Source organism: Zalophus californianus, chromosome 2 (assembly GCF_009762305.2).
Source record: "Zalophus californianus isolate mZalCal1 chromosome 2, mZalCal1.pri.v2, whole genome shotgun sequence".
NCBI classification, from domain to species: domain Eukaryota; kingdom Metazoa; phylum Chordata; class Mammalia; order Carnivora; family Otariidae; genus Zalophus; species Zalophus californianus.
Window position 1 is genome coordinate 153,351,826 of NC_045596.1, and position 19,075 is coordinate 153,370,900.

General features: G+C 43.4%; 1 protein-coding gene across 3 annotated transcripts in view; it reads left to right on the plus strand.

Moving 5' to 3' along the window:
* The window catches only part of SCARA5 (scavenger receptor class A member 5), a 124,825-nt gene extending 116,983 nt beyond the window's left edge, over window positions 1–7,842 (plus strand). For 2 of the 3 annotated variants that reach the window (XM_027600041.1, XM_027600040.1), the window contains exon 9: window positions 549–685. In XM_027600041.1, the coding sequence (XP_027455842.1) occupies window positions 549–685 (137 nt within the window). Of the gene's footprint in view, window positions 1–548 lie in introns of all 3 variants that reach the window. The other variant, XM_035726378.1, reaches the window with a different exon arrangement.
* Window positions 7,843–19,075: the final 11,233 nt, after the last annotated feature.

A 19,075-nucleotide genomic window follows, 5' to 3' on the forward strand; every position in this document is an offset into this window, starting at 1 on the left:
CTCTCTCTCTCTCAAATAAATAAATAAAAATCTTAAAAAAAAAAAATGCTCTGACCACAAATGTTGGTCAAAGAAAAACTTAAAAAAAAAAAAAATCAAAAGCCATGAGGTGTCGCATAGAAAGCATGAGCCTATGCCAACTTGATCTTGAGTTCACACCCTGCCACTTAAGAGCTGAGCAACCTTGCACCAATTGCATCCTGAGCCTCAGCCCTCCATCTATAAAATGGGTGTAGTAAGGTCTATCTCACAGCCCCGTGATGAGGATGGAGGAAGATCACATGCGTGAGACGTCTGACATGCAGGAGATACCAATACATACTGCCGTCACCGCAGTTATTGTTATCCTGGCCTCAAGAAACGGAGCCTAGAAAATGAGCATTTGTCTTGGTGGGCGGTGGAGGGGGCAGGCGGGAACCACTAGATCTGAGAATTGCCAGCAGAGCCCAGGACAGCCCGGTCAAGAACAGACACAGCAATGCTCTGTTTGTCTTCTGTCCTGCTCTCCTGCATGTCTGCTAAGGAACCGTGTTGACTTGTCCCCACAGGCACAGGGAGGATTTGGATGGATGATGTCGCCTGCAAGGGTACAGAAGATTCCATCTTCCGCTGCAGCTTCTCCAAATGGGGGGTGACAAACTGCGGGCACGCTGAGGATGCTGGGGTGACGTGCAACAGACACTGAAAGTGGGCATGGTCCAGGGTCCGGGGCCCTGCTGCCGAGCCTCCTTCCTGCACTCCTGGGGTGCGGGCATCACCTCTGCCCTGCCCAGCCCGGCATCCCCCGGCCCACATATCCCTGTCCCAGGACCATGGTGGCCTGTCGTCATTCTCCTCTTGGGCATCAGCTCCAAAGTGCAACTCTGGGATCTACTGGATCATCATTTTGCCCAGCCTTCCAAGCAAGCACTGTGCATCAGGACTCAATACCCATGCTCACCTTCGGTCTGTCGGTTAAATGCTGAGAGTCTGCTGGAGAGAAATGCAGCAGGTGGGGTTGGGAGGGAGGCCCGACAGGCCATTTGCTCTTCAGAGAATTCCCTTAGTTAGGCCAAGAGTTTTGACATCTTCCTTCCCAGCAAGAGACTATACCAAATGATTTCGCTCTTCCCTCTTTACTCTGCCTCTGTACACCATTCCTTAGTTCAGGGAAGTGACATAGAGAACGGGCCCCCGGTAGGAGTGAGAGGGAAATGCACGGCCCCTGCAAGAGAGAGCCTGGCTTTGGAGAAGGGCAGTGAAACTGACATCCATAGAGTGACTACCCTGTGTACTACATAGTATCTTGGGTGCTAAATTCATTTATCCACTTTGCAGCATTCCCCCAAGGCTTGTTAGCTGGGGTAAGACCTTACCTCTAGGTAGCACTCAGCTGACCTGTTCACCTGGCACTGAGAATGACAGTAACCATTGTTTCTACCTGAATCCTAGCGTGTCTTTACTAGGCTTGAGCAGGGAGCTCGGGTGCAAGGCATGTGGGACTACAGGGTTCCATACTCCAAACCTACAGGATATAAGATCAGACACGGACTGGCTTCCAGGCCAACCACCCACCTAGGAGGAAAGCTGATTTGAAGGGTGACATGGGGGCTGTCTGGGTTAAACCGAGACCAACACTTAGTCATCTGGCAATCAGGGTCAAGGCCAAGTTACTTGTGTCTTGGAGCTGTTTGGAGATGATGATATTGAAATTTCCAGGACTCTTTGGGTGTGCTCCTGTGATCAGAACACGTGTCCTGATGGATCCTGTAGGGAAATGAGGATTCCCTATAACCTCTGGCAGAAGAAGGAGCCATGGGGCTCTGCCAGTCCTTAGTCTGCACCCCTCTCCTAGTGACAGGGAGATCATATTCTGCTTTTGACATGAGGAGGAGGTCAAACCAGGCCATATACGTCGTGTTCTAGGACTAGGGAAGCTGCATGGTAGTAAGTGAGCACAGACTCACCTCCCTTGGGGAGTCATAGACTGAGTCAGGCCTTGGATACACAAATACCTGTCACATGGGGTGAGCATCAGCTTGACTGGGGAAAGTGACCCCTGGGACCATCCAGGTATAGGACCAGCAGAGTTCCTGGCTGACAACTAAACCAATATGTGCTATTGGTGGTTTTTTGCTTACAATATGCTTATTATCCATTAATGTCCTAATGATCAGAGACTCTCCTGATCAATTGCTATGTTTACATTACACGCATGTACTCATGCATCTTTTTCCAGAACCAGTATATTATGCATATATAAACATGGCACTCTTCACTACATAGCTCAGAGCATTGCAAAGTTGACATTAAAAAAAGAAAATACCGAAGGTGGAAAGATGTCACATTGAACGAAATAAATTCCAAGTCAGTTCTGGCAAAGAATCCAGTTATCCCATTGATGAAGACCCACATAACTTTCCTACTTGGTCTTTTCATTTGGGGAAACACAAGTCTTGTTTTACATCAAATAAAAAATCACAATGATAAGTGTTTGAACCTTAATCGAAAAGTCTACTAGTTTACATATTTACTTAAGAGGACATGGAAATAACCATGGACCTGGATTTCAGGGACTAAAGGAAATTAGGCCTGGCCTACAATACATCAGACCTTTTGTAAGAAAGAATTTCAATAAAGCTAAGAACATGTCACTAACAAGTTTTACATCACTCTCTTTCTCCTGAAATTCTGGCATGCGTGGGAAGGACTGGTAAAAACTGGATGGTCTGATTATTTCTCACTGGGGATTGGTAGAACGGGCAGCTTATGATACCAGTGTTCTCCTCAGTGAGCAGAAGGGTATGATACCAGTGTTCTCCTCAGAGCAGTGAGCTGGTAGGCAACAGAAGGCTCTGTTGCCTACCAGGGCTCCAGTCACCGGGAGCTCGTTCTAGGTCTGAGGGAAAGACCTCTCCTGTGACTGACAGATTCAGATCGGTTTTAAAAGACACAGTGAAATCTCCTTCCTCTCTGAGGAAACTCACGCTCTACCCACAGGAGAATGGTTGTGACAAAGTTCTTCCCTTCCTTCACATGCCTGTTCATTGAGTAAGTGTTTACTGAGTGTCTACCATGCGCGAGGCCCTGTCCCAGGGACAGGAGACACAGTGGTAGACCAGACCCACTTGGTTCCTGCCCTCATGGAGCTTACATTCTAACTTTTATCCTTTTAACAGGCTCTTGGCATGACATTAACCACACGAGAATAATCACGTCCCGCAACAAGAAGTGTACAGGTGAAAAGGACGGTGGTTGTTGCCAAGCTATTTACGCAAAACACAAATAGCTCCATTGTTTAACAAATCATCTTTCTTGCTAGTGAGAGAACAATAGCACAGGCGGTGCTGGTTATACAAGTAACTATCAATAGGAAATGGGGATGACTAACCGGTAAACAGACATGTCTGTTTGCTCAAAATAGTAGTAGGTAAGCAGAGGTCATATGACAGAAACCACAGCTAACATCCCTGGAGTATTTACCCCCCATGGGACAGGCTCTTGGGGCTTTACAAGAATGAACTCGCTGAATTTTGGTAAGCCCTGGTTCTGTTCTAATCATCCCAACTCTCTGGGGGTGGAGGGGAGATTGAGGTCCTGGGAGGATCACCCGGTGGAGAAGTGAGGATCTGAATCCAAGAAATCTTAAACACAACACCATAAGTAACACAAGGAGCCGTGGTACTAGAATTTGAAGAGGTTAATCTGACGAAGGGGGAAATGGAGATCGTAGATCAGTTATGAATACACAATTTTTCAGCCCTTGAGTCCTGTTACCCTGTTTACTGAAATAAACAGTTCTGTATTCGGTTACCTACACTGAAATGATCCTGATGCACCACCTATAGAGGGAATCCATGGCAAGCCCTTTAACAAAGACCAACCCACACAGAACAATCACAGACTCCCTCTGACGCCCAATGGACTCTCTCAAGAGGCTGGAGACTCCTCCTTCCTGGTTGATTCTGGAAGATCTCAACTTTTCAGATATTTAAAGGAGTCAGGCAAGGGTGAAGTTATGGAGCTCCTAGGCTCTGTTCTCCTGCTACATCATAAAAGGAGTCCATCTGTGATCCAAAATACTTTGGGTGTCTTTCTTTCTCTTCCTATTTTACTCAGCACCTTTGGTCTTTCTGAAATGATTCCTAAAATCTTCCCTTGTAGCAAAGGATTTCAACCCAAGTCACTTTCGAGTACCGTTTCTTCCTTCTTTAAAATCATTTGACGTATTTATTTATTCTTGTGTCACAAATCAGACTGAAGAGGAAGTTGTTTGACATTTGGAGCTCTATAACTATGCAAAGAATAATGTCAGGCAGGTCCCACCACAGCACACGCTAATCATAGCAAATGGGGTAACATTTCCCAAATCAAGATTAAGAGCCATTTACTATTTATGCTGAACAGATTTCCTGAGCTATCCGGTTCCAATCAGACAAATATCTTATTCCTTCCATGTGTTTCTGAGACATAGTGACACGTGAGCATAGAAAACTAGAAAGTTAAGAAATCTTTCTTAAAGGACAATCTCTTGAGATCCTTTGAAGGTAGCTTATTCCTGGGCAGTATAAGGCAAAGGGCAGGTGGGATGTCTCCCCATTTACAGAGAAAGGTGTATGTCAGAAGAGAGTGGGGTCAGACTAGAACATGAGCTTAAATTGTGGGGGGAAAGGGCGCCTGGGTGGCTCAGTTAAGCGTCTGCCTTCGGCTCAGGTCATGATCTCAGGGTCCCGGGATCGAGCCCCGCATCAGGCTCCCTGCTCAGCGGGAAGCCTCCTTCTCCCTCTGCCCCTCCCCCTGCTCATGCTCTCTCTCTCTCTCAAATAAATAAATAAATAAAATCTTTTTAAAAAATGGTAAGGGATAAAGGTGATTTACACTAGGAAACTGAGGACAGGATTTGGGTTTGTTGGAAACCAATGAAACAAACTTTTCTGGAGCTTTTTATGAGGAATTAAGAGTTTCAAGTTGGGAGCCAAAAACTTCAGATTCTGTGATATAAACAAATCTCTAGAAAGACAATTAGAATCAGGGCTCTTAGTATAAATAGTGGGAGTCCCTCTCCTACAGTCAACTTCTTATCTACCATTCCAGGCAGTAATATCTTCTGAGGGCAAGATTCCTCATGTAAGAAACCGGATGTTTGAGTAAGTCATTTGGTGATTGTTCCATATACTTAGCGGACCAATCTCCGTGGACACTGTACCTTCGTTTAGGGTCGTCTCCCATCAGATGCCTTAGTACGGGCTTTCATTGGAACAACACTGGCAATATAAAATCCAGAGCCATTAACTTTCTACTCATTCCAGTAAATGTCAAACCAGTAGTCTTTATTAAAACAGTTACATATAATATTTGCTCATTTTACTAAAATGAGGACCGTAACAAGCAACACTGGATCAACTGTCCAGTCAAGTACGTACTTCCCTCTGTGTGGTGTAATGCCCATTCAGACTCTAACCTTTTACAAAGATTCCATCGTAATTCCTTGCTTCTTTTAGAGTCCAAAGCCCTGAACCTGTGGTCCTGGGATATCAGACCGGCTTGACATCCAAAGTTCTTGGTACTTGGCAGTGGCCAATCTGAACATGTGTGTCAATGATTAAGTTCATTGTCTCTCAGCTCCAGACACATCCTAACACTCCACTTGGCGATCCTTTGTGATACTCTGCAAACTGTACTTGTACTTTGCGGGCTCCCTGTGGCTTTCTTCAGGTGGGCAGCACCAGGGGGAGGCTGCGAGGACAGAGAAGGCTTGATCCTGTCCGCACCTCTCTGCCGCTCCAGGGCGAAAGCTGTTCCCTCCGTGAGCTTTTCTTGTTTGCTTGAGGTTTCTGTAAGCATCACCCCAGCAAGACATCTCCTGGTAACATCTGAGGTGCCTTCCAGAAGCATCAGCTGGATCCAGACTAGAGTTTTCCCAACACTTGTAGAACGAGCCTCGTCACGCCCTCATGGAGATATCAGCACCGACCACTGGTATCCCGCCCAGGGCTCTGCGCCACAGCTCCGTGGCACCCTTCGCTACAGGCTCTCCCTTAGTTCCCCTGGTTCTCCCAGCTACAAGGGATGGTGGTTGCTTCCTACAGTTGCTACCACTGTGGTCTCATCGAATTCCCCTTTTGCACTTTCAGTTTTCTGGTTAACAGCTTTTTATGTTGAATGTTCTCTCAAATAACTGGTATGGCTTTGCCCTCTGGCTGGACCCCGATTGCTACAGCAATTAAAGCTTTAAAAAAATCATTGCCAATGACGCCCTCCTTTCAAGATAGCCACTGAAAGCCACCATTTCTTCTAGGCCAAGGCACATTTTTAAGCACTTAAACAATTAAGTAAAAAAACCCCAAGAGTTTGAAAAGCCTCAATAAGTAAAATTGGCTCTCCCCTCATTTGGACTCAAAGAAGTGGAATGAAAATGCAGGAAGAACTTACAACTTGCAAGGTAATCTCCCTGTGTCAGTGGCCTTCAAACAGTTCTGTAGGTTAGTTTATATTATGCCTAATTTATATTAAGAAGCCTAGTTTATATTAAGAAACTGAATGACGGCCTACTTTTAAGTCTCTTAATTTATACAATAGCTGAAAATAACACATCCAGATACTTACTGAACCTTTCCCTTAAGACAGGCACTCTGCCAGGTTCTGGAGACACAAAAGTTAAAAAGACAGTCTGTTCCAGCCAGGTCTCAAATAATTGCAAAAAAGAGACCCACTTTAACTGGCTCATCTAAAGAGTTGCCTGCAAGCCATTCACTACTTGGTCTAATCAGCTAAGAGAGCATAGTCACATGGTACAGACTCCTCTACCCTTGTGTTAGGGTTTTTGGAAAACTCGGATGAAAGTTAGATGAAAACTGAAGTGAAATTAGAGATAATTTTTCAATGCCAAAAAAATGCATCAAGAACTTGAATAGTGCAATGATCTCTAAAGAAATAGAATCTGCAGATGGTTTAATAGGTAAGCTCTAACAAACATTCAAACAACAGAGCTTTGCAAGTCTTATACAAGTACTTCCAGAAAAGGGAAAAAGAGAGAACACTCCCTCAACTCACTTGATGAAACTTGGACAACCTTCACGACAAAAACAAGACAAAAATGTATGAAAAAGGAACAATCATAGGCCAATCTCACCCATCAACATAGACGCAGATATCCTTAACAGCACACTCGCAAACAGAATCCAGCAGAATGTAAAAAGCAGTCTACATCATGCCAAGTTGGATTTATCCTAGGAATGCAAACTTGGTTTAACCTTAGACAGTCTATTAATGTAACAATCTATTAATGTAATCATCACATCAACAGATTAAAGGAGAAAACGTGTATGGTTATCTCGATCAATGATAGAAAATTCAACATTTGTTAATAATAAGAACTCTTTGCAAGTAAGGATAGATGGGAACTTCTCCTAAAGGTATTCATCAAAAGCCTGTAACATGCATACTTAGATGTAAATATTGGCAACTTTCCTTTTAAACATCAAAAACAAGGTAAAAAGGTCAGCTATCTCTGCGAACTTCAGCAACGCGACAGACATCTTAGCACTGTAAGAAAGGAAAAAGAAATAAAAAGTGTGAGGACTCAAAAGAAAGAAACAAAGCTAAGTATTTGCAGATGATATGATCTTATACATAGAAAACCCAGACTGTGGACGAACTATTAGAATTAATATGGGGGTTAAAGGGAGACAAAAAGCGAGGTAAACATGCAGTCCTTCATTCTGATGTCTGCTCACTTTCAGTGCTCACCTATATACCTAATTCTGAAATTTTATTTGTTTATTTTTTTTTAAAGATTGTATTTATTTATTTGACAGAGAGAGACACAGTGAGAGAGGGAACACACGCAGGGGGAGTGAGAAGAGGGAGAAGCAGGTTTCCCGCTGAGCAGGGAGCCCGATGCGGGGCTCGATCCCAGGACCCTGAGATCATGACCTGAGCTGAAGGCAGATGCTCAACTGACTGAGCCACCCAGGTAACCCCTAATTCTGAAATTTAAGAAAAATGAAAAATTATAATCCAGTGTCAATTTTTAAGCTCCTCCAAAGATATGAATAGCGGCTGATTGCTCCCATGAAATGTTTAAACAGATGGACTCATTGCCAATAACTTTGGGGCAGACAGTACTGTGTAGGGGCCCATGAAGCCTGGGCCATGTGGCCCCAGCCATCTCTCTAGCTGCATCATGGCTGGCTGCCCACTCTCCTGCCCCCTCCACTCTGTCTATTTGACAGGTCCAATGCCATTGCCTCCGCAGAGAGAGTTCTTCCTCCTCCCCGTGCCCCACTCCCAGCCCTCACTAGTACTGTCCTTCAAGTCTCAGCCTATGTACTACTTCTGGGGGAGCCTTCCCTGATCCCCACACTAGAGTATGACCCCTTTATAATCAGCTACTCTGCTCCCCTGTTCTTTCCCTTCCATATCACTGTTCCCATTTGTCCAGTGTCTAATTCCCTCAGTAGACCACCAACTCCACAAGGACAGGAACTCGTTCTCCACTGCGTCATAAAGCACCTTCTAGAGGGCCCAACAAATGCTGGATGCTTGTTATCTGAGAAGGGAAGATAGAGAGGCAGGAAGAAAAATCTCCTCTCTGCACTAGAGAGAGAAGAAAGAGAACTTGTATGTTGGGGGCTTGGTAGATGGATGGTTGTGGGGAGAAGCCGGTGTGGACTTTCCTTTCCAGGGAAACATTCCCATGCTACAGTATTTTAGAATATTATTATTTCTAAAGTCCACGTTGCCCAGTAGCAGCTTCCCAACCACAGACATGATGGGATCTGCTCTAGAAATTCCATTATCTAATCTGTTATTACTGGTGAATTGCATTGCTGGAAAAAAAAATATTAGTAGGCAGAAATGTTAAAATTCCCAAATAAAACATCTCAATGGTGAATAACTACAGTTTGGCATCATTCATTGGGCAGAACTTTGGTTATAATTGGGGGGGGACACTTGGTAAAATAGAAAGATTATGGAATATGGAATTAGAAGACCTGGATCCAAGTTCCTCAACTTAATGAACCTACAGCCTCCGGATCATCATCTAGAAGCCAGGATACTGTTACACACCTTACGTTATGAGGGTTCAGAAATATATGTTAAATTGCAAGTCTTTTACAAAATCTAAAGGGCTGTGCAAATAATGACATTTCTATAATAACTCAGAAGACTTTGGCCTTTGGTTTACTGGGAAGATGGTCATTTGAATTTAAAGTTATAGGGAATTGATGGATAATGTGATACAATACAAACACCCTATTAAATAAATAAATCCTGGGACCAAAACAAACCATATTTCCTTGTACTACATTGTTAGCGTGGTGATATCAATCACATATTTACCGGAATTTTTAAGCAAACACAGGATTTTGAGTTTTTTTTAATCACACCATGGGAGTCTACTCGAGACAAGAAGACCCCTAGGGTCTAGTTCTCTTCTGGAAAGGCAGACACTGAGGAATTTGTAGTGTGGACAGCTTCAGAATATACTTCGTAGCCCATTTCTCTGTAGCTTACTGGGTAACAAGGAAAAGAGCTTAAGGGAATCTGATGGGCGGGAGGATAGAGTAGATGAGTAGATGGCAAGTAAGCTGGGAGAGAAACACGGTCAGTAGACTTTCTCCAGGGAGACCACAGTTGGCTCTCTGGTGACATCTTCAGGCTACTGAGAGAATGGGAACTGAAAGCCTCCGGGAAAAGAACGAAACGTCTATAGGGCCAAAATCCACTAGATTTCTAAAGCCCGCCGTCATGTGTACATGAATCCCCCCGGGTGTTTGGTTCAAACCAGGCTGCTCATGCAGTAGGTCTGGGGTGGGACCCAAGATTCCGCAAGTCTGTCTCCCTGGTGACGCTGCCGCACTGATTGGCCCCAACCCCGTGTCAAGTAGCAAGGCTCCAAAGGACTTTCAGAGCATTGAATGTCAGAGGAGGAAAGGATATTAGAGGTCATCTTGTTCAACCTCCTTATTTTACAGGTGAGGAAGCTGAGAACAGAGGGAGAAGGCAGGCACCACCACAAATGTGCATAATGTAAGATGTTTCAGTTCTCTAAACCTGCCTTTCTTGTCTGTACTCACAAATCATGGGAGCCGAGACAGGCTTTCCAGCTCTGATACTTAATGACGATATCACTTGCCCAAGGCTACACTACTTAGATCTGAAGGTGGCCGTTTTGTACAATGGAGGCTTTTTCCCCATTTCTCTTCGGCATGCTGCTGGCTGGGGGAGTAACCAGCTCTAGATGAGGCAGAAGATGCTCCTGGTTCCGAAGGAAATTGATACTTCCCCAGACGGTAGGAGCCTAGTCCAGATTGTTGAAGGGGAGTCAAGGTCAGAAATCACCATAGGTTCTTCCTGCTCTCATCTCTGACCGCAACAACAAAGAAAGGCCAACTCCCAAAATAGTCACTCCAGCACATCATCCACCAGTATTCTCTTCTCCGGGTTTTGTGGGCGCCCCAGCTCCTGCAGCAAATTGCTCCCTCTCGCCTTGCTATTGGGGAAATAAACAGGACTATTGATTTTTAATTCAAGGACATTTAAAAATAAATTCAGCGAACTCTCAACTGTATCAGATGTAATTGGTCCAAGTTTTGGAGTGGATTACCTTGGAAAAAGCAGCTGACACTGCACTTTATAATCCAGGACCTTGGAATAGGATAATCCCCAGACCACAATTAATTGGCAGAATATGGAAAATAAGCACTGACTCATGGAATTCATTAACATTATCATTTAAAGGAATGGTTAAGCTATATGAATTCAGAAATGCAGAAATTGACACTTGTGTGTATGATCTGGCGTGGGTCATGAGAAATTCCCTGATCTTGGAAGCAGAAGATAAGGGCTCTTTCCTTGAATCTGCCACTTATTAGATGTGTGTCCTTGGGCAAGCTCTTTAACCTCTCTGGGACTCAAATGTCTACATTTGTGAGGTGAAGGGGTTTGTATTAGATGATCTCTCTGTTCCCTTCCAGCTCCAATATTTTATGACCTCAAAACTTGCAAGAGACAATTCACAATTTCTACACAAGAAAAACGTTGCTAGTAAGAACACTCTTCTACCTTAACGCTGAGCACAGGAACTGTCTGTTCTGCCCAGGAATAGCTAGTTGGCTATCATCTGGGACCTTGATCATATTTAGCTGTTTCCTCAGCAAATAGTGAGACAGGGAAACGGAAGGGACCCTCTGAAAAAAAACTGCTTTTGCTCCTTTTCCTGCTTCTGTTCTTGCTAGGACCTGCACCCTTGCCCCGCATGTGGCTTATAGTACCGATAATGCACGTCCTCCTCGTAGAGGTCAAGGAGTCAGTGATTTCTTTGGAGTCCTCCAGCACAATAGATACCATCTAAGGAGTGACTGGGCGAGGTCATCACGAACATTTTCCACCTTGACCCAAGATCCCTGGCTCCGGGGCATAAGTGACCAAGGGGGGTAGACCCTTGAGCACTTGTCCTTGTTATGACTCCTGGATGACTGAGAGGACACGTGCACTAAAAACCCCAGAGCCCAAACAAAGATGAGACTCACTCTCCTTCTCCTTTCTGCGGCTCCCAGATGCTCTCTATGTATCTGCTCTCTATCTTCCATAAACCCTGCTTGCTGGCTCACTTCTTTGCTGGCTCTTGTTTGATTTCTATCCCTCACATAGCCAAGGACCCTGTTGACTGGTCCCGTGGGACCCCCTCTGGGTCCTTGGACCCGGCCTGCCTGCATCAGCGGCACTGGGCCTGGCACAGAGCAGGACCTCAGAAATGTTGAGTAAGTGAATGGAGAGTCAAGTCTTAATCTAGAAGTTCTAAAATTATGGCAAAGCATAAGAACACAATTTCCTTGATCCTCTTCAAAACCAAATCTCAGAAGATGACCTGCTTCAATGATGCTATAATAGTGATGTATGGCTGGGACACCTGGGTGGCTCAGTCGGTTAAGCATCTGCCTTTGGCTCAGGGCAGGATCCCAGGTCCTGGGATTGAGTCCCACACCAGGCTCCTTGCTCATCGGGGAACCTGCTTCTCCCTCTGCCTGCCGCTTCCCCTGCTTTGTGCTCTCTCTCTCTCTCTGTCTGACAAATAAATAAATAAAATCTTTAAAAAAAACTTAAAAAAATAGCGCTACACTTGTTCTGAGCACAGCATAATGTAGAGGAAGTTAAATTTCTATGTTGTACACCTGAAACTGATGTAACATTGTGTGTCAACTATACCCGAATTAAAAAATATATATTAAAAAAAAATGACCTGCTTACTCCATTTCCTCAGTTTCCACTCCCTTTCTCATCATGTTCCAGTCTGACATTTACCCCCTTAGGGACACTGAAATAGTCCAAAGCTTACCAGTGACTTCCAAGTTGGTATGATATTGTGAGATGGGCAAACCTGATGTTGGTCTCTGGTTCCTGGGACAGAGCTCGCAAATGCTTGCAATTTCCTGAGTGATAAGGATGAGAGGAGGAGTCTCTTAGTACTCATAATTATAAGTCCCGTTTCAACCATACCTGTTTATGCTAATGAGGTGACTCTTAGAACACGAGGGCTGGTTACCAGAAGAACCAACCATCTGATGCGAGGGTTGGAACTTCTAGCCCTACTTGGGATCTCTGGGGAGGGGCAGAGGAGGAGGGGACCGAGTCAATCATTAATGACCAATGATTTCAATCAGTCGTGCCTAATATTGGAACTTGCATAAAAATCTTAAACAACAGGATTGAGAGAGCTTCTGGGTTAGAGCTGCTGGGAGGGTGGCATGCCCGGAGAGGCCATGGAAGCTCCATGCCCCTTCACTCTACCTTGCCCCACGCATCTCTTCCATCTGGCTGCTCCTGAATTCTGTGCTTTAGAATAAACTGATAATCGTAAGTAAAGTATTTCCTTCAGTTCTGTGAGCCACTGTAGAAAAGTATCAATCCAAAGGAGAGAGTCACGGGAACCCCTGATTTGTAGCCAATTGGTCAGAATATGGGAGGCCCAGACTTGCAATTGGCATCTTGAGGGGCAGTCTTGTGGGACTGAGCCCCTAACCCGTGAGGTCTGTGTTAACTCCAGGTAGTTAGCAGAATTGGGGTCTGTGTTAACTCCAGGTAGTTAGCAGAATTGAATTAAATTGCAGGACATCTTGTTGGTGTCTACAGAGATTTCGAGAAATGCGTGGTGGGGAAAAACCACACATTTGGTGTCAGAAGGGTTGTGAGCAGAGTTGGTAAATCATATGTGCTTTCTGTAGTGTCTGTTATGCATGATCACTCACCAGCACTCAGCTCTGTTTTTCACTCTTCTCTTTGTAAAACGCTCACCTGCCTGCCATCATACCACACTTTCCAGGCTTCCTTCAACTTCTATGGCTGCTTACCTTCAGTCTCCTTTGCAGCCTCACCTTCTCCCCTGGCCGCTAAGTGCTGGAATTCCTCAAGACTCAGTTCTCTAAGCACTCCTTGGACTTTGAAGCAACTACATGCCACCGACTCCAAAATGAGTATCTTCAGACCAGACATCGCCTCTGAACCCCAAGCTTATATATCCAATGGCCTACGTCATCACCCACTTATCACAAAGTTGGCCTATTGGTATGGCCAACTCACCAATAAGAAAACAAACAACCTGATTAAAAATTAGGCAAAAGATTTGAACAGATACTTCAGCAAAGAAGATAGACCCATGGAAATAAATGCATGAAAAGACATTCAATGCCAGGAGAACCACCGTACTACACATCCATTAGAATGGCCACATTTTTAAAAAAACAAAAAATGGCCAAACCAAGTAGTGATGAAGATGTGGTGTAACTAGAAGTCTCATACTTCATTAGTGGGGATGCAGAATGGCACAACCATTTTAGAAAATAGCTTAGCAGTTTTGTTATAGTTAAACATATCCTTATATGAGCCAGCAACCCCAATGCTAGGCATTTACTCTAGAGAAATGAAAACCTATGCTCACATAAAAAACTGTACACAAATCTTTCTTGCAGCTTTATTCATAAATGCCCCAAATGGGAAACCCAAATGTCCTTTAATGGCTGAGTGACTAAACAGATTGCGGCGTACCCATGCAGTGCAGTACTATTTATGAATTTTTTTTAGGGGCGCCTGGGTGGCTCAGTCAGTTAAATGCCTGATACCTCTTGATCTCAGCTCAGGTCTTGATCAGGGTTGTGAGTTCAAGCCCTTCAATGGGCTCATGCTGAGTGCAGAGCCTACTTAAAAAAAAAAAAAAGGAATTTTTAAAAATGAAATATTGATAAACACAACACCACAGCTGGATCTCAGATGCATTATGCTAACTGAAAGAAGCCAGACCCAAAAGATTATATACTGTATGATTCCAGTTATCTGACATTCTTGAAAAGGTAAAATTATGTCCCAAGACTATATCAGTGGTTGCCAGGTCTTAAGAGTAAGAAAGATTTGACTACAAAGGATAGCAAGCAGGAATTTTTGGAGATGAAATTAGTATGTATCCTGATACTGGTGGTGGTTATGTGAATCTAGGCATTTCCCAAAATTTATAGAAATGTGTATTCTTCCTTCATTCTCTCCCCCAAAAATCCCTGAACTTTACTTATGTCAGCTTTTAAAATTGTAACATAATATGTCCAAAACTGATTCCAGACGCACAACTATTTGTGACCACCATCACATGATGGCCCCCTGCCATCTAGGACTCTCTAGTGCAGTAAACATCACACCATTGTCCAGCTGGCATGCTAACAGCCCTCTCACCTGCCCCTGCATCCAGTGCATCACGCCCCCTGGCCGCAGCCCCTCACTGCACTCACACCTCCTCAGCCCAGGCCCCCAACTCCCTTGGGCAGCTTCAGTACCTTCCCAGCTTGTCACACCATTTCTACTCTTGCCTGCCTGCAACCATTTTCCCATACAGTGGGCAGAGAGAACTTTAAAAATTACACACTTGGTCTCTTCATTCCCTGGAGAAAAATCTTTCAACAAACTCCCTTTGCTCTTCGGATGAAATTCAGAATCTGCTTGGTCTGGCCTGTGCCTCTCTCCCTGGCTTCAGCTGGTGCCTCCTCTCCCCTCTCCCCCTGCACTCCAGCACGCTGGCCTCTCCCTTCACCAGCAGCATCAGGCTCCATCAGGCCTAAGATTCTTTGACACACTCTTCCTTGGGGCTAGCGGTTCTTCCCACTCTCCACCCTGTTACATTGATAAACTATTACTCATATGTCTAATTTCAACTCAAAAGTGCTTTCCTTCTCGAAGACTTCTGGGACCCCTCCAAACGAGGACACCTCTTTTTTTTTTTTTTTTTTTAACACTGGGCTTGAAACTATGACCCTGAGATCAAGACCTGAGCCAAGATCAAGAGTCAGATGCCCAACTGACTGAGCTACCCAGGCACCCCAGCTTCTTTTTTTAATGCTTTCATATTACCCTGCCATCCTCTTTCAGGGCACTCGTAGCAATTTCTAACAAGACTGAAAATTTCCTATCCTCCTAAAAGGGTCCTCACATTGTGGTCTTTGGACCAACAGATTCAGTATCTCCTGGGAACTTACTGGAAATGCAGATTTTCAGACACAATCTAGACTTTCTGAATCAGAGACCCTGGAGAAGGGGTCTTGACCCCTGTGTTTCAACAAGCTCTCCAGGTGATTTCAAAACACACAAAAGCTTGAGAACCACCATCCTAGTAAATAACTGATTATTCTATGGCAGTGGTAATGAATAACCATAAGAACTGGGTTTAAAACTATTTAATCAAGGATTACTCACTTGGGGTACCTGGGTGGCTCAGTCAGTTAAGTGTCTGCCTTCAGCTCAGATCATGATCTAAGGGTCCTGGGATTGAGCCCTGTGTTGGGCTCCTTGCTCAGCGGGGAGTCTGCTTCTCCCTAGGCCTCTGCCCCTCTCCGCCCCCCCCACTTGTGCTCTCTCTCTCTGACAAATAAATAAATAAAATCTTTAAAAAAGAGAGAGAAAGATAATGTGTTCCACTCAAGGAAATATTTTTCTAGTAGCTAAAATGGGGGAGCTTCAAGGGAAAAATTCAGAAACCCAACCATCATGTTAGAGAAAATAAGGAAATTTTGACAACAAAATCTGCAAGCTATGTACAAACTACTCCTGACACAAAATTGACCAGAAGTGCAAGAAATTTGACTTCAAGTTAGGCTTTATTACTCATTAGAATGATGTAGACCAGCATATCCTGAAGCTTATTCAAGGTTCTGAAAAGTTAAGAAATCTGTTTAATTTTATTTTGGTCATTACCCCCAAACTTAAAAAAAAAAAAAAAAAAAAGTCTGTTTTGCCAATCTCTGCCTTTGGTTGGACTGTTTAATCCTTTTGCGTGTAATGTAATTACTAATAAGACAGGATTTACGTCTGCCATTTTGCTATATTTGCTTTCCACATCTTATATCTTTTGTTTCTCTATTCTTCTATTACTGCCTTTTTGTTGAATATTTTCTAGTATACTATATTAATCCCCTTTTTAAAATTTTTTACTGGGGCGCCTGGGTGGCTCAGTTGGTTAAGCGACTGCCTTCGGCTCAGGTCATGATCCTGGAGTCCTGGGATCGAGTCCCGCATCGGGCTCCCTGCTCAGCAGGGAGTCTGCTTCTCCCTGTGACTCTCCCTCCTCTCATGTGCTTTCTCTCTCTCATTCTCTCTCTCAAATAAATAAATAAAATCTTAAAAAAAAAGACTTTTAATAAAAAAAAAAAAATAAAAAAAATAAAATAAAATAAAATTTTTTACTATATTTTAAAAGTTACTTTCTTAGTGGTTGCCCTGAAAATTATAAGTAACATCTTAATTTATAACAACGTAGTTTGAATTAATACCAACTTAATTTCAATATTATTCAAAAACTGTTCTTATACAGCCCCATTTCCTCCACTTTCCTTAGTATTGTTATTATCATCATACAAATTACATCTTTATATATTGTGAGCTCATAGTACAGATTTAAAATTATAGTTGACCCTTGAACAACATGGGTTTGAACTGTGTGGGTCCACTTATATGTGGATATTTTTCTATAAATACAGTACGGTACTATAAATATATTTTCTCTTCCTTATGATTTTTTAATAAAGATTTATTTATTTATTTGAGAGAGAGAGTGCAAGCAGGGAGAGGGGCAGAGGGAGAGGAAGAGAGAATCCTCAAGCAGACCCCCTGCTGAGTGCAGAGCCCAATAACTCGGTGCTTGATCCCAGGACCCTGAGATCATGACCTGAGCCGAAACCAGGAGTTGCACACTTAACTGACTGAGCCAACCAGACACCCCTTCCGTATGATTTTCTTAATAATGTTTTCTTTTCTCTAGCTTATTTTGTTGTAAGAACACAGTGTATAATACATATAACGTACAAATATATGTTAATCAACATTTATGTTATCAGCAAGGCTTCCAATCAACAGTAAGCTACTAGTAGTGAAGTTTTGGGGGAGTCAAAAGTTACATGTGAATTTTTGACTGCACCCCTACCCCCCACACTGTTCAAGGGTCAACTGTATTGCTTTATACAATTGCTTTTTAAATCAGGTAGAAGAGAGACTTATGAACAAAAGCTACATTATACTTACCTATGCGGTTGTCTTTACCAGTGCTCTTTATTGAAGTTACTGTCTAGTGTTTTCATTCAGCCTGAAAGACTGATTCCTTTAGCATTTCTTGAAGAACACATTTGCTCTCTTCCTGTTTTCATTCTTTTTTTTTATTAAAGATTTTATTTATTTATTTGATAGAGAGAGAGACAGTGAGAGAGGGAACACAAGCAGGGGGGAGTGGGAGAGGGAGAAGCAGGCTTCCCGCCAAGCAGGGAGCCCAATGTAGGGCTCAATCCCAGGACCCTGGGATCCTGACCTGAGCCGAAGGTAGACGCTTAATGACTGAGCCACCCAGGCGCCCCTGTTTTCATTCTTTTTTATATTTTCTCTTTATTAATGTTCATTATTTATTGAACATTTTTCTCATATTCTCCTTTAGTTCTTTAAACAGTTGTCTTAAGTTCTTTAAAAATATTTATAATAGCTGATTTAAACTCTTTGTCCAGTAATTCCAACATCTGGTATTCCTCAGGGTTACTATTGACTGCTATTGTTTTTCCCTGTGTATGGACCACACTTTCACGTTTCTTTGCATTCCTCACAATGTTTTGTTGTTGAAAGTTGGACATTTAAGTAATATACTATGGCAACTCTGGAAATTGGTGCTGACCTAAATAAGGAGGTAAACTGAGGCAACCTCAAAAGGATGAATTTATATGGGAATTGAAGAGGAATTGCAATTCAGAACAGGTGAACTGTAGCAAACTACAGGTGAGTCCACTAAGGGGTTGGGATTGACTGTATTTATAGGCAGGGAATATATAGGAACAGTTCACTTAGAGTCAGTTAAAAATCAAAAACAAATGGAGACCAGCCTTGAAAATTTCCCAAGCAGCCAGAATCAGTCCAGTCAAACACACAGAACTCAATTCAGCCCACTTTGTGAGATCAGTCTGACCTGGGCCATCTCCCATTCATGCCTCTGGAGAAACTTCCCAAGACTGATATAAGACAAACTCTTATTTTTTCTTAAGAGTTTGTTTATTTATGAGAGAGAGGGGGAGAGGGAGACTGGGCATGAGCAGGTGGGAGGAGCAGAGGGAGAGGGAGAAGGAGAAGCAGACTCCCCGCTGAGCAGGGAGCCTGATGCCAGGCTCCATCCCAGGACCCTGAGATCATGACCTGAGCCAAAGGCAGACACTTAACCGATGGAACCACCCAGGCACCCTGATACAAGACAACCTCTGATCACCTTCTCACCATCCAAGAAAATTCCAACAACATCAGTTTTCTGTAAATGAGGCATTTATAGGAAATCAACGTCTTTATCCTTAACTTTTGTCTTTCTGAGGGCAAATGAGTGAAATTCTCCATTTTATATTCTTCAGTTTTATTTTAAATTGAAATTCTTTCACATGATCCCCCTCCTTCCATTCAACAGGTTTTGTTGTTGTTGTTATTACTGTTTGTTTAGTGACTTTCCTAAGTGAATTCTGTGAAGTCTGCAGTCGGTGTGTAGCCATCGAAGTCGCTAGTAGGTTACCTTAGTGGTCAGCTAATGATTGGATAGGGA